Source organism: Mauremys mutica, chromosome 9, assembly GCF_020497125.1.
Source record: "Mauremys mutica isolate MM-2020 ecotype Southern chromosome 9, ASM2049712v1, whole genome shotgun sequence".
Classification (NCBI taxonomy): Eukaryota; Metazoa; Chordata; order Testudines; family Geoemydidae; genus Mauremys; species Mauremys mutica.
Genome location: NC_059080.1, coordinates 77,241,116 through 77,255,038, shown reverse-complemented (window position 1 = coordinate 77,255,038; position 13,923 = coordinate 77,241,116). Strand labels below are relative to the sequence as shown.

General features: G+C 44.2%; 1 protein-coding gene across 1 annotated transcript in view; it reads left to right on the top strand.

The window, feature by feature from the left end:
* Nucleotides 1–3,378: 3,378 nt before the first annotated feature.
* LOC123377876 (ceruloplasmin) overlaps nt 3,379–13,923 on the top strand; it is a 36,484-nt gene continuing 25,939 nt past the window's right edge. The window contains exons 1-3 of the mRNA XM_045031208.1: nt 3,379–3,561; nt 8,860–9,104; nt 13,054–13,266. Of these exons, the coding sequence (XP_044887143.1) occupies nt 3,407–3,561; nt 8,860–9,104; nt 13,054–13,266 (613 nt within the window). The 5' untranslated portion in view covers nt 3,379–3,406. The remainder of the gene's footprint in view (nt 3,562–8,859; nt 9,105–13,053; nt 13,267–13,923) is intronic.

The window sequence follows — 13,923 nt, the reverse complement described above, 5'->3', positions numbered from 1 at the left end:
CTAGTCACATAGAGTGTTGGGGTTCTTGGGGATTGGCTAGTTTTGAAATGGGCTTACCTTGATTTTTGGCTTATTGTGAAAGTCAGGGTGCTTATTTACCGTGTGAAAGTTGGCAACTGTGATCTGTTTATGCAGCTGCAGCATGTTGATTCTGCAGTGCTGACTGCTGAAAAACTGGGTCTAGGCCGGGAGAATGGACCTTAGAGTCAGCAAACAAAGTTGATATAATGCAGAAGAGATTTGTTCCCTTGTGAAGAACGTCCACTAAACATAAAATGATACATGTGATACAGACTGCTCAAGTATGCGAATAGACACAACAGGCTAAATTAATCCTGGTTGTAGCTCTAAAAAAGTTGCAAATTGCCCCCATTCATATAAATGGAGAAGTAACTCTGAAACCTAATGGTAAAAAAGCCAGCACAATTATTTGCTGCTGAGCCCTTTTGAAGGAATATATGCCTCAGGTGCATAGGTACAAAAATTTCTCCTTGAAATCAATGGAAGTTGCACCTGAAGGTAGATGGGCTCAAATTGTCCAGTAATATATCTCTATTGCCCCAGAGATTCACTGTAAGAGAAACTGAGTCAATGGAGACTCACTCACTAAGGGCTCAATTGAAGGTGTTCAGCACAGGCCAGGCCTGCATTGGGAGTGAAGCAGCGCTCCACAGTGTCACAAGAACACCAGAATCACTCTGCTCCCAGAGCAACCCAGTAGGGAAGTCAGCTGGGTCTCAGCAGTGTAGATGTTCAGGTGCAGGCTGGAGCGTGGACTCGATTTCCAGCCCTGCTGTGTGAGCCCTACGAATCCAAGTCATCGGTTGACCTATGCTTTGAACGTTGCTGCTGCTTTTTTGCTGTGTACCATATAGAGAACTAGATAATGAATCCTACATTTAATACAGCTGTTATTTAAGGTATTTTGCAAAAAGTGAATTTGAGTATTTTATTTGTGTAAACATGAACTGAACTCCTGTATAGGAATGGTGGTTAAAATGACTACTCTGCTCTGCCTATGAACAGTTCATGTAAAGCAATGTTTGGATTGGCATGTAATGAAAAAGGAATCTGCTGGGTTTACCAAATATACTGACTTGTTTGTAGTCAATTTTCTGTCTGAAAGAGTATAAATAATTTTGGGCTTGTAATGTAGTAAAATAGCTTCTGATAAGATCTCATTTGAATTTTTTTGGCCTCTATGCAATGAGAAGTGCTGTTATTAAAGCGTGTGCTTGTGCCTGTTTCTGCATGTGAAGGGAGATTTTCAAAAATGTCCAAATGACATACAAGGACGTGCACAGGAATTTAAATTTGACCACTTTGAGAGGGGTACGTTTGTTGCTCCCGGCACCACCCTGAGGCCCATGCTCCTGCTTGCCTCCTCTTTTGCACACCCCAGTGACATAAAAGCACAAGAGCCATGGGTCTATCACTTAAGTGCTTTTGAAAAACACACTTGGAGCTGCCACTTTTGTGGATTTTCAGACAACAGGTGCGTGTACAAATTTTGCAGGGCCAAACCTTTGAAAAATGTAGATTTAGATTAATCCATTAGGTCAGACAATCTTGACCATTCTGTGCATACTTTGTATCTTGCAGTTATAAGCAATCCTGCACACGGGCTATGTGTTATGCTCCTTGTCATTGCAGAATTGTTTTTTTTCCTTACTTTTGAAAATAAGAACAAAAGATATAGCCCTCCTCCCCCATGGAAAGGTCACAGGAGAAAGAATGGGTCCAGAAAACCCCGGGACATTCAGCTCATGGACTTCACAACTATATTTCTTCTGGGGCAGAGTAGTTTAAGGGCCCACACTCCCAATCCCAAATATCCTGGGCAATCATGAGGAAGGGAAACTGTAGTTTTTCCCCACGGCAGAATAGCTCCTGCAGGGCAGGGCCGCCCAGAGAATTCTGGGGGCCCGGGGTCTTCGGCGGCAGGGGACCCTTCCGTTCCGGGATCCGCCCCGAAGACCCGCGGCGGGAACCCCCCGCCGCCGAATTACCGCCAAAGCGGGACCTGCCGCCGAAGTGCAGCCCGGTCTTCGGCGGTAATTCGGCGGCAGGGGAGGGTCCCCGCCGCGGGTCTTCAGGGCACTTTGGGGCGGGTCCCAGAACGGAAGGGCCCCCCGCCGCCGAAGACCGGGCTGCGCTTCGGCGGTGGCGGGTCCTGCTTCCCCCCAGCCCCAGCCCCAGCCTCTTACCCCCGGCTCCCTCCTCACCCGGAGCCTCAGTGCCTCGCCGGAACAGCCGCAGCGTGTGGCCGGCGGGGCCTGAGCTCCGTCCCGCTCAGAGCGGCGTGGTGAGGGGGCGGGTCTGGGAGCTCCACGCCGAGCGGAGGCAGCTGAGCTCAGCCTGGAGCTCCCAGCCCCGCCCCCTCACCATGCGGCTCGGAGCGGGGCGGGGCTCAGGGGCCCCGGCGGAGACTCGGCGCTTGATGCGCTGAGGCTCCAGGAGCGGGGCGGAGGCGGGAGCCTCCGCTCTTCTCTTGGGGGCCCCTGCGGAGCCTGGGGCCCGGGGCAAATTGCCCCCTTTGCCCCCCCCTCCGGGCGGCCCTGCTGCAGGGGCTGTTTTCCTGCTAGCTAGCTATTCTCAACCCTGCACAAACCCACATCTTTTGGGAATTGCAGTCATGAAATGTAGGTTAATGCTACTGTAGGTATTAGTGCCACATTAATGGAGGGGTGGTGCTGTGCTCAGATATCAGCTGCCACCTGCAGGGGACCAGGTCCTTCCCCTACCAATTCTTTCCCCCTCTCTCTCCACAAGAGCCTGGGCTGTAGAGTCCCAGCCCTACAAAGGGGAGGAAGAGGAGCTCCCATAGGTTCAAAAGGAGTAGGGGGGCATACAGCAGAATCATTGCCCCCACATGAGCAACCCATAGATTCTGGCTCTCTTCTATTGCATTACTGAAGAAAAGCACAGGGTCGATGGTGTCAAAATGAAAACAGATGCCCGTTTGGAGCTTCCCCCAATATTCTTAGAGTATTAGGAATAAAACTAAGTGGAAAAGCAAAGAGTTTACTTAGATGACATAGGAACTAAATGAGTTCAGAGTCACTATGATCATCGAAGGTTCCTTTAAATCAGAAACACTTGAAAATTGATCCACAAAACTTATCATCTGGATTGCACATAAACTAATTTGCATGAATATCAGATTGGTTAAAAAAAAAAAGAAGGAAGGAGCTGTCTTGCCTACTTCACATCACCTGAGTCAACTTAGTTACTGGAATCCAAATGTCTGTTTACTGTGACAACATAGGGGCCTTGTGCAACCTTTTCTTTTGTTGATCAAAGCATATTGGGGGTGGGGGGGTGGGAGGGGAACTGATCTTATAAAGGGACACAGTGTTGGTCTCATGTTTTATTCCATCATTCCACCAAGGTTTATGACTGCAAAATGAAGCTGTTCTTACTAAGCTGCTTGCTGGCTTGTTGTGGTTGCCGAGTCTGGGCAGTGAGCAGAGAGTATTACATTGGGATTACAGAGACCACTTGGAACTACGCACCTGGGAATAAAAATATAATATCTGGGCAGCTTTTTTCAGAAGAAGAGTAAGTAACACTCAGTTTGTGCTAACTACATATAACTGCTCTTGACTTTACAATGATGGTTGGTGTAGACACTGCTGGTTTAGGACCGGATCCAAAGCCCATTGAAGTCAATGAAAAGATTCCCATTGCTCCGAATGGCCTTTGAATCGGGCCCTTATTCCTAGTAATTTTCTACAGGGCTTGCAAGGGGTCTTCTGTTTTTCCTAACATGTTAATAATTCATTTGTATTTATGGAAGAAGACCCTCTCAGCTGACTAGGCACCCATTCACATAGGCAAAACTCTCCCATTGGAATACAGTGCGATTACAACAGATGCTTTGCTGATTAAGGATGGCAGGATCAGGCTCTGAATGTCTAATGATGTGTAATTTTGATCTGTCAATAGATAGATGAGATGCTGTGTATTCATATATTTATTTAAAGGTAGGATTTTTTTTTTTTAATGATGGCTGTGGAAACTCAGAATTTTACAGCATTGAAGCTGTGCTATTCAGCTCTCTCTAACCTTTGGCTATTTTAGTTAATCCCATTTGTACTGAGATATGCATCATTGGTTTAATTTCACATTATTTTGTTCTCAATTCCTTTTACACAGTAGATGTTTCTTCTGTTGATTTATTTTTAACATCAAGACTCTTCTTTCTGTCTGTCAGTACAGTGGAATCCTGTTCCTGTATGTGACATCAAGATACTAAGAGACCAGGATCAATCACTGTACAAGTAGGAGAGAAACTAACTGCAGATCCTGCAGTAAGCTCTGCATGGGCAGACCCTTGCATTCCTCCAGAGAGAGGCTTCCTGTGGACACAGGGTTCCATGCACACAGGGCTCACTGCAAGATCAGGACCTTAGTCTGTGCCAGTGAAAAAGATACGAGAGAAAGTGCCTATTCAAAAAGAGAGATAATTCACGAGGAGGGGAAACGGAAAAGCATCTCAGAAGGAGAGGAAATGGAAGTAGGAGTATTAAGAAGTCTACTGTAAATAGATTTTGCAGACTGTTTTAAGAAGTTAGTATATTTGGTTGGCAACCCCCTGACATTTGCTGCATGTTTCTTCTGGATCACCTTTAATTCCTATGGTTAATGGCTTCACAATTTTGCTGGAGGTTTTCTGCTAAGGCCATAAGAGTTTCTGTACTGTTCAGTTTTAGAATTACATGGTAGTGTAGAAAAAACATTTGTTTCTCACATGGCACAGACACTTTGGTATTATTCATGAAGTGATGAGTTAGATAAGAGTAGCTCAAGACATGCAATAGTTGCTAAGATGATTACACACAGATGTGTAAATCAGCCATAAGTGTGAGAATACATCTCACTCACATAACTACATCTGGAACCTAAACAGTCTCTGAAATAAAAGAACCCACCAGCTGCAGGTCAGCAACAAACTGCTTCTTTAGTAAGTTGTTTTTGCCACAGAGACAAGGACTTAATATGGTTACTACCATCCCATATTTTGTAATGTACACAGACCATTATGATGGATTATTTGACATAGTCATTCAGAATCCTAGTATATAGGATTACAAGCTACTTCAGTAGTAAACTCTATGAGGGAGTGACCATCTTTTTGATCAGAGCATAACACAATGGGCACTAATGCCATACAAATAATATTAGTATATAATATACATGCTTTAGATATTCAATCCTGTCTTAATGAGGGAAGGGATACTGTCAGGGCATGAAAGCTTTCACCTACTTCTGCAGGATCTGGGAACTTTCACTACAGATCCTGAGACTATGTCAAATTTGTCTGTTTTTACATTTTGCTGTAAACTTGAAACCTCACACTAAGTTCATGGAGAACTTTATGAACCTTCCTAATGCACCTGGGCATGTGTATGGTTTTAGCCTTGAAACTGAGTGCAACTCAGCAGTTTTGGCCAAGTTTTGATGTGTGTTTTTTGTTTGAACCACAGCACATATCAGGGGTTGGGAGCTCCAGCTGAAGAAAAGGCTAACACAAGTACAGCAATGCAGCATCAGCACTAGCTAGGAGCCCAAGTCCTCACGAGGGACTTAAACTGGCTATGAACTATGCAATGAACTGAGCCATACTGACACAAGCACGTGGAATGATTTCATGCTCCTTATTGATAAAGATAAATCTCAAAGTCTGACATCCTAGAACTATGGAGCTGTAAACTCATACATATTTGAAGAGTGACATCTGCAATTTCACTGTCAGTCACTCTCTGAGACATTCACCACCTTCATTTGTCAGAAGAACAGTACTGTACTCTGTTCCCTCTATCCTAAATGGGCTGAGGAGTGGGAGTGTTTGTACAATGCCCCAGGGCCGCCCGCCCCCCGCCGCCGAATTGCTGCCGAAGACCCGGCACTTCAGCGGCGGGTCCTGGGGTGGAAGGACCCCCCCCGCCGCAGGTCTTCGGGGCACTTTGCCGGCAGGTCCCAGAGCGGACTCCCCCGCCGCTGAATTGCCGACGAAGACCTGGCACTACGGCGGCGGGTCCTGGGGTGGAAGGACCCCCCACCACCAAATTGCTGCCGAAGACCGGGAGCAGAAGACGCTCCGGGGGCCCGGGCCCTGCGAGAATTTTCCGGGGCCCCCAGAGTGAGTGAAGGACCCCGCCCAAAAACTCTCATGGGGGGCCCCTGTGAGGCCTGGGGCATATTGCCCCAGTTGCCCCCCCTCTGGGCGGCCCTGCAATGCCCCCACTCTTGAGTGAAAAGAGGGCCAAGGTGAATGAGGAGGATGTACAATGGTGAGGTAACATTGGGACAGATGGAGAAAGGAAAGAGAAAACACTGAATAGCATATAAATAGTCAGTGGGGAAGAATAAGAAGTTAAGTGTCTTGAAGAAAGAAAATTTTAGAGAAAAAAATAAAAAGTGAAATATTCTAAAAGGCTGACAAATTAAGACTGAGCAAAAAAATGGACAATTAAAAAGACATCATAGATCATCAAATCAGTGAAAAAAAGATGAATCAAAAAAGAAAATGAGGGAAACTTTCTTTTGGGGTTTTTGATGGAAGGGTTAAAATTTGTTCACTCTAAACAACATCCCTTCTTCGGACATAACCCCCATGGGATACTATCGATCAGTCTCATTCTCTTTCTAAGAAGCTGTTAGGCATGAAGCCAGTTATCCAACAAACAGCTGGATGGGAAATGGAATGCGAGTAAATGGTCTGGAGTCTGAAGAGCAAAATGCTGAGCAATGCTGTCAAATGAGGCGTTTGCACTCCTCTTATTGGCTTTGTGACAAACTACAGAGGACCAAATCCATTCCTGGTATAAATCTACTCAACTCAGTAGAGCTATATTTGTGATGAATTTGGCCCATCATGTATTCCATTTTATTTTCAACTGCTCCTTAACTCTCACTCTTTTCCTGAGCCCTCAGTTCTATGAGGCTGTGTTTTTATGAACCCTATTATCTATTAGGGCAGAGAAAGAAAAGAACACAATGCAGCTATCAACAGGAAGCCTTACAAGTAAACACTAATTATTTATACAGTCCAAGAAGAGCCATAACATGCTCCCTGATTTTAATTTGTGTCTGGCAAAGCTTCCTGAAATCTGACTTCCAGTAACTCACCCTCTTGCACTGAGTCTGTACTCTCCAAATTACACAGAGCTCCTTATCAGTCCTTTGAAGCTGTGTGGCTGACAGACTGAACAAACTGTGCCTGCCCAGGGTTCAACCCCACACTAAATGCTTTGGATTTTGTACAAGCAAATTACACAAAGGAGCAGAAATCAGAGAAATTTTGAACTTCAGAATGTCAAACAACATTTTCCTACTTAGGGGGTTGATTCCTCACAGAATAATCCTTACTCCAGCAATTAGTCCTTTTGAAACAACTAAGGCAATTGATGTGAGCAGTCATTATATGGGCTATAAGAGTCGCAGGATTTGGCCTAAATATCCTGGTTAATAATATTAGCACCATGTTGACAACCATGCAATCAAACATGAATCAGTGCTAGCAATTTCTCTGGCCATTGTAGACAGGGCCTTTTAAAAAATACACTTGCTTGCTTGCTTCCCCTTCCACCCACCACATTGAAGTCTATGGCAAAACTCCTGCCATCTTCTATGATGATAGGATCAGTTTTCTTTCAGTTGTGACACCTTCTCTGTGTGTGCCAGGCTCACTCATTCTCATGGCCAGTCTACACTGAAACAAGTTTAGGTTTTATACCATTTCTCCAGTCATACTAACTTGGATGTTTTTGCAAAAACAAAAAACAAAACAAAACAAAAAAACTAGGGACAGCTTGGATCTGGCTCCTATTTAATATAAGCTATCAAAGCTCAAGGAGAATTAGATGAAAGGTTTTGAATCATCTCTAATAAAATGGGGAACCTGCAAAAGGGCATCTTCCTTTTAAAACTCACACATTCAAAGGGCACAGTCCTGCAATCCTTATTCAGTGGAGCCAACAGGAGTGAATTTAAGAGTATATAAATGCTAATACTTGCATCACATAAACAATATCCAATTCAGCCAAAATTTCCCCAGCTATAGTCAGTAATCTCTTCTGTAAATACCTGACCCAGGCCAGTACTTAGGGAGATAGAATATAGTTCTCCCTGACTAGCACAGCCTGTATCAGCCACCTCAATAAAGAATATCCTTAATGTTCTTTCTACAACTGAGTAATATCTCTTCTCCACTTCGAGGGACTGTATAGCCACCATAACTTAATAATGGAAGTAACAGTTTTATCATTTGTAATGAGATTTAAAGAAATTAAGGTATAAATGTAATGTGTTATTTCAATAAAATGTATGCGCTTTCAGTATAATGTGTGAGTGACATATACACTGTATTTACGGAAACATAAGAAGAGATGGAGCCAAACTCCCTTGTATTTATATTCCTGCATGGGATAAGGAGCTGCAGGATTTTTTTCTTAGCCAAGTTTTGCTTTAAGGTAAAATAACCCATTTCAGTTTAAGATTCAAAATTAATTTAACATATATTCAAAAAAGTTGAAAACTGTCCCTCGTTTACTTTGTCCATGTATGAAGAACTTAGAATATACCTAATGATACTATTATCCCCCTGCAAACAGGTAGAAAAATCTATCTCAGTATCAAATGTTTAGTCTCTCCCTTATTTAGGTTGTGAGCTCTTTGGTGCAGGAACTGTCTTTTTGGTATGTATTTGTACATTATCTAGCCAATGGGACCCTGATTCATGATTGGAGCTTCTGGGTGATATCACAATACAAATAGTATCACCCCTGGCATTTTAACAGATTCTTTTTTAAGAATCAGTGTATTCTGACAGGGCTGTGTTTGTTTTCTCTGCAGACAGGCCAGAGTTTTTCTCCAAAGAGGCCCGGACAGAATAGGAAGCAGTTACAAAAAAGCTGTCTACGAACAGTTCACTGATAACTCCTTTAAAAAAACAGTTGAGAAGCCTGACTGGTTGGGGTTCCTAGGCCCCATTATCAAGGCAGAAGTTGGAGATTCCATTATCGTCCACTTGAAAAACTTTGCTTCTAGATCCTATACTCTTCATCCACATGGTGTGAAATACACTAAAGAAAATGAAGGTAAATTTCAGCTGATTTTGTCCAGATTTTAATCAGTACTTCAAAAGTCCCATTGACTTCAATGGGATTCCTTCTAGCAATGAAGACTGCTCAAGTAAGTAAAGATTACAGAATTAAGATTTAAGAGAGAACTTAATTAAAAGAAGATAGGATTCAATTAAGGACATTTCTGAGATCACAGAAGGTTTTTCAAGGGCCAAAATATGAAATGAATAGGAACCCACTAAGGTCCTATCGATCTGCAAAGAGAACAATTTTTGATCAACACTTCAGCAAACAAGGTCGATAGGTGAGGGCTACTAAGTTAATTTGAAGAAAATTGATGTTAACATGGAAAAAGAGATCATTAAGCAATGATAAACACCTCATGCATGGACACTAAATGGAAACCCATTTAACTTCAAATAAAAATACAATGTGAATTTTATTTCTTTAATATGTAATGATAAACATATAACTAAAGACATTTCTAGAAATTACTGTACATTACATAGATTTATAGGGCAAAATCCTACAGGAGTACTGTAGTGACTTTAATGCAACCAGTGCTTATTTAATAGAGAACCCATGACAAGTGCCATAGATAACTCAAGAGCTGGAACAGAGCCACAGGTGTAGATCCTCAGCTGGTGTCAATTGTCACAGCTCTATTGAAGACAATTGACACCAGCTGAGGATCTTTCCCATAGTATTATTGTGATCTCTACCAGTCAATTCATTAATGCGCTGATGACTTAGTTCATGTTGCAAGTGAAGTGCTTAAAGATGAAAGGGGCTACAGAAATAGATTCATAGACTCTAGGACTGGAAGGGACCTAGACAGGTCATCAAATCCAGTCCCCTGCCCTCAGGGCCGGCTCTAGGTTTTTTGCCACCCCAAGCAAAAAAAACTTGGCTGCCCCCCGTCCCAGCCCTGGGCTGCCCCCTGTACCCCCCTGCTGCCCCAGCCCTGGGCTCTCCCCCCTCATACCCACACCCCCTGCCACCCCAGCGCTGGGCTTCCCTCTTTCCCCCCCACCAGTGCCCGCCCCCTACCCCGCTGCCGCCCCAGCCCTGGGCTCCCTCCTTCCCCCCCACCAGTGCCCCCCCACACCTCCTGCTGCCCCAGCCCTGCCCCCCCGACCCTGCACTCTCCTTCCACCGCAGCCCTGGGTCACTGGTAACGCTCCCAGGGCGGGTCATTCAGCAGGAATTTTGAATGTGCACAAAAAACAGACAGGATTGGTTCCCATATGGTTACAGAGCTGCAGTAAAGTGGAACAATTTTCAGCTTGTGTGGCTGGAGGATATCTGGATGCATATTATAAGACTGTCCTCCACAAATGAGGAAAAGTTGAGGTGCCTTTATTATTCTTTTGTTCCACTCTTTCTTTCTATGCTGAATTTGCCAATGCAGTATCACTGTCTTCCTTTTAAACAAACAAACAAACAAACAAAGGCACTGGATGTTGAAAATAGCAATTCCAGTCCTAATAACCACTGGGAAGCGTTTCTTGCTCAATTTTATCCTACTTTTTCTACAGCAAGTTACAGTTGATCAATATCTTTGATTTGGGAGAAATGAAGTAACAGCTGCCCAAACTCAGCTTGAGCACTCCTGAATTTTGAGGTGTTCAAATCTGGAAGGCAGGTGCTGGGTGTGAGTGTGTGTGTGGGGGGGCTGTGGGCTCTGCGGGGGAGCACGGCAGCATGTATGCAGCAGTGTGTCTGGAGCTGCGCGGAGCCAGACAAGCTGGTCTGAGTGGCATGGTAAGGGGGCTGGGGGGTTGGAGAAGGGGTAGCGGGTTCTGGGGGGGGCAGTCAAGGAACAGGGAGCAGGGGGGGTTGGATGGGCGGAGGTTCGGGGGGGCAGTCAGGGGACAGGCAGCGGTTGGATAGGCATGGGAGTCCCAGGGATTTGTCAGGGGACAGGTAGGGGGTGGGGTCCTAGGGGGAAATTGGGGGGGTCTCAGGAGGAGGCAGCTGGGGACAAGGAGCAGGGAGGCTTAGATAGGGAGTGGAGTCCTGGGGGGCAGTTAGGGGCAGGGGTCCCAGGAGGGGGCAGTCAGGGGACAAGGACCAGTGGTGCTTAGATAGGGGGTGGGGTCTTGGGGGGCAGTTAGGGGCAGGGGTTCTGGGAGGGGGTGATCAGGGGACAGGGAGCGGGGGGGGTTGGATGGGCTGGGGTTTCTGTGTGGGGCAGTTGAAAGGAGTGGATGGTGGCAGGGTGGGGCTTCCCTCCCCCTGGAGTGTCCTGTTTTTTGAATGTTAAAATATGGTCTCCCTACCATTCACAGCACTCACAGCACGCTGCCGCATGAGGTCCCCCTCCTTCCTTTCCAGTTGGTAGTGGCCAAGGGAATGCTGGGAAATGTAGTTCTTTCCCTGCTCCAGGGCTGGCTCTATAGGCAGGGAGCTAACCAAGGAACTACAGCTCCCAGAGCCCCCTGTTGGTTCTCAGCTCCCAGGCTGGATCCCTGCCGCCCCTGCAAATGGGCTGCCCCAAGCAGGTGCTTGCTTTGCTGGTGCCTAGAGCCGCCCCTGCCTGCCCTCATGGCAGGACCAAATACTGTTTAGACCATCCCTGATAGACATTTTTCTAACCTACTCTTAAATATCTCCAGAGATGGAGATTCCACAACTTCCCTAGGCAGTTTATTCCAGGGCTTAACCACCGTGACAGTTAGGAACTTTTTCCTAATGTCCAACCTAAACCTCCCTTGCTGCAGTTTAAGCCCATTGCTTCTTGTTCTATCCTTAGAGGCTAAGATGAACAAGTTTTCTCCCTCCTCTTTATGACACCCTTTTAGATACCTGAAAACTGCTATGATGTCCCTTCTCAGTCGTCTCTTTTCCAAACTAAACAAACCCAATTCTTTCAGCCTTCCTTCATAGGTCATATTCTCTAGACCTTTAATCATTCTTGTTGCTCTTCTCTGGACCCTCTCCTGATTAGCATATATAAATGTCAGTTGTCAGAATTCGAAACATTCACCTCAAGGCAATATGAACTTGTTTTTAGGATAATACTTAGCCCCTAATTTGGCTTCTTCCTTGCAAAGCTACTTCTATAATGTAGCATGCTAGTGATGAAGCTGTAGAAGTTAAGGGCTAGATTCTGCTAAGTTCCTCACTTTGAGTGGTCTCATTCTCTTCAATAAGGTTACTTGAATAAAGTACTATTCAACATGAGCAACAGTGGCATTATCTAGGGCCAGATTCTTAGTGAACCCTAAGAATAAACTAGGTGAGAAGCTATAAGTGAATATGCTGTTCTCTCTCAGGTGTTTCATTCAAAAACACTAATGAAATTCCCTTCAGCCATAACTTTCTATTATATGAAATTTCTCATTAAACTTAGCATATGGTTTGATTTAGACATATCCCAGATGAGCAGAACAGTGAGTTATATAACAGTTTGGGTCATTTTCAAAGCAATATTTACTTCTTCTCATTTTAGTTGTAGCTTTGTTACTTGGAGTCAAGTTATGGGGATGGGCAAAAATGATGCAATTTGGAGTAGCCATATCAAGTCATATGTAACAGATGTTAACAAGTTTTTGAGCTGTTATTTTTCCAAACAGAAGAGCACGTTGCCCCTCTAATAAACTCAGGACTAGTCCCTGGTTATATTAAAGTCAATGGCAAAACTATCATTGACTTCAGAGGGAGGAGGATTAGGCCCTTAAGCAAAACGATGTATTCATCTGCTCTTTTGAGAATTATTTATTTCCAAGTCTGGGCTATGTTATTGCCACAATTAATCAATGTCAAAGCATTGCAGGTGCATTGTTACCAGCTTCTTTTAAATCATGCACAAGCTCCATTTTACAGAGTGCAAGATGTCCAAGAGTCATCTTCAGTAGCTTTACCTAAAGCACACACAATCCTGCTTGTAACCTGTCAATCTCATTCCAAACCATGAAGGAGATGTGTTACCATTGACTGCATTGCATGTTATGTACCCTAGGTGCTTTTTATCCTGACAATACCAAAGATTTGCTAAAGAAAGATGATGCCGTGAAGCCTGGAGAACTGTATACTTACAAATGGGATGTGACAGAAGATCATGGTCCAGCTGAGGGAGATAGTAATTGTATAACCAGGATTTATCACTCACACACAGATGCCCCAAAGGATGTTGCCTCTGGGCTTGTTGGACCTTTGATAACTTGCAGGAAAGGTAAGAGATATAAAATATGTAAACAGCAGGAAGCAGAAGAGTGAAACTTGGTTTCTATTTTCATAAGAGATAGATATTGCTGTGTAATGTTACTATATGCTTTTAAATAGCGACTGTATTTCATCCCAGAGTCAGCTGCCTTTGAGTAGGAATTCCTGGGTATAGAGAATTTGTGCATACTGAATAATTGATATAGCTTGTGAAGTGCTTTGGAATAAGTTGGAATGAAAGGCATAATATGAATATAAGGTATTGAATGTGGGGGTTTGCACATATATAGAATGTAAAATGAAACCTACCACTTACACATACGTTATTTTGATATTTTTTTAAAAAGCAAAATCCGGTGAAAGGTGTTTCCTATCATATTTGGCCTTAGTAATGAGCAATAACTTGTTATCAAAACACTTTTTGTAGTGTCACTCTACATTATCTTCCTCATAGAAATATCTATAGGAGACAGACATACCAACTTGTATTTAAAGGCAACCAATATAAATCTACTTTAACATTACTGTGACGGGCTCAGTCATGGAACCCCCCATTGGGACTGTCACCTCTTGTGCTGAAACTACCTCTGAGCCCATTTTCCCTGCCAGCATGGGACTTCAGAACCCTGTCTTGTTGAGCCAGACATGCTAACCTGATGTGACAGAG